The 584-nt window shown below is 64.6% G+C and overlaps 1 protein-coding gene across 1 annotated transcript in view; it reads right to left on the bottom strand.

Annotated features, from left to right (window-relative positions):
- KCNQ2 (potassium voltage-gated channel subfamily Q member 2) overlaps nucleotides 1–584 on the bottom strand; it is a gene marked incomplete at its 5' end in the record, with an annotated part of 52,517 nt that overhangs the window by 8,653 nt on the left and 43,280 nt on the right. Inside the window, 1 exon segment of the mRNA XM_027767722.1 lies at nucleotides 220–325. Within this exon segment, the coding sequence (XP_027623523.1) occupies nucleotides 220–325 (106 nt within the window).

Raw genomic sequence — 584 nt, forward strand, 5'->3', positions numbered from 1 at the left:
CCCAGACAGGCCCGCTCTACTCAGCGCGCCCTAGGAGGGGGCAGCTCCTGGCCGTCTCAACAGCCTCCTCCCCAGGCCCCATCACAGACAGCCCTGCTCAGGCCCCAGCCACACCAGGTGCAAGAGGTCCTGACCTACGGGCGCGGGACTATAGGCCTCGTTACTGCGGGACCGCAGCCTCGTTACTGGGCCCGCCCACGTCCCAGGAAGAGTCCTCACCACACGGCCCGGATGCTGACTTTAAGGCCGGGGGTCAGGTCCTCAGTGACGAACTCGCAGTTACAACTCTTGTCGTCCACGGCGTCCTCCCCGGGGAGGCTTGCTTCTGGGTGTAAGGAGACAGAGACTGTGGGGGGTCCCCTGGCCCCACAGTGGCTCTGTTGGGCACCCTGAGGCTTCTCCAGACACCCCTGCCCTGATACGCGAGGCCTTCTCTCTGGCTGCTGGCGCCACTGTGAAGACTTAAAAAGACATTGCTGGGGCCGGCTGGTGGCACGGAGTGCGGGCGCTGGGCCCTATAGGGCAGGCTGCACGCTGCATCCCGGGCCCACCAACTTAAAAAGAATGGCGAGTGCATGAGACTG

This window comes from Tupaia chinensis, unplaced genomic scaffold, assembly GCF_000334495.1.
Source record: "Tupaia chinensis unplaced genomic scaffold, TupChi_1.0 Scaffold144472_1, whole genome shotgun sequence".
Lineage (NCBI taxonomy): Eukaryota > Metazoa > Chordata > Mammalia > Scandentia > Tupaiidae > Tupaia > Tupaia belangeri.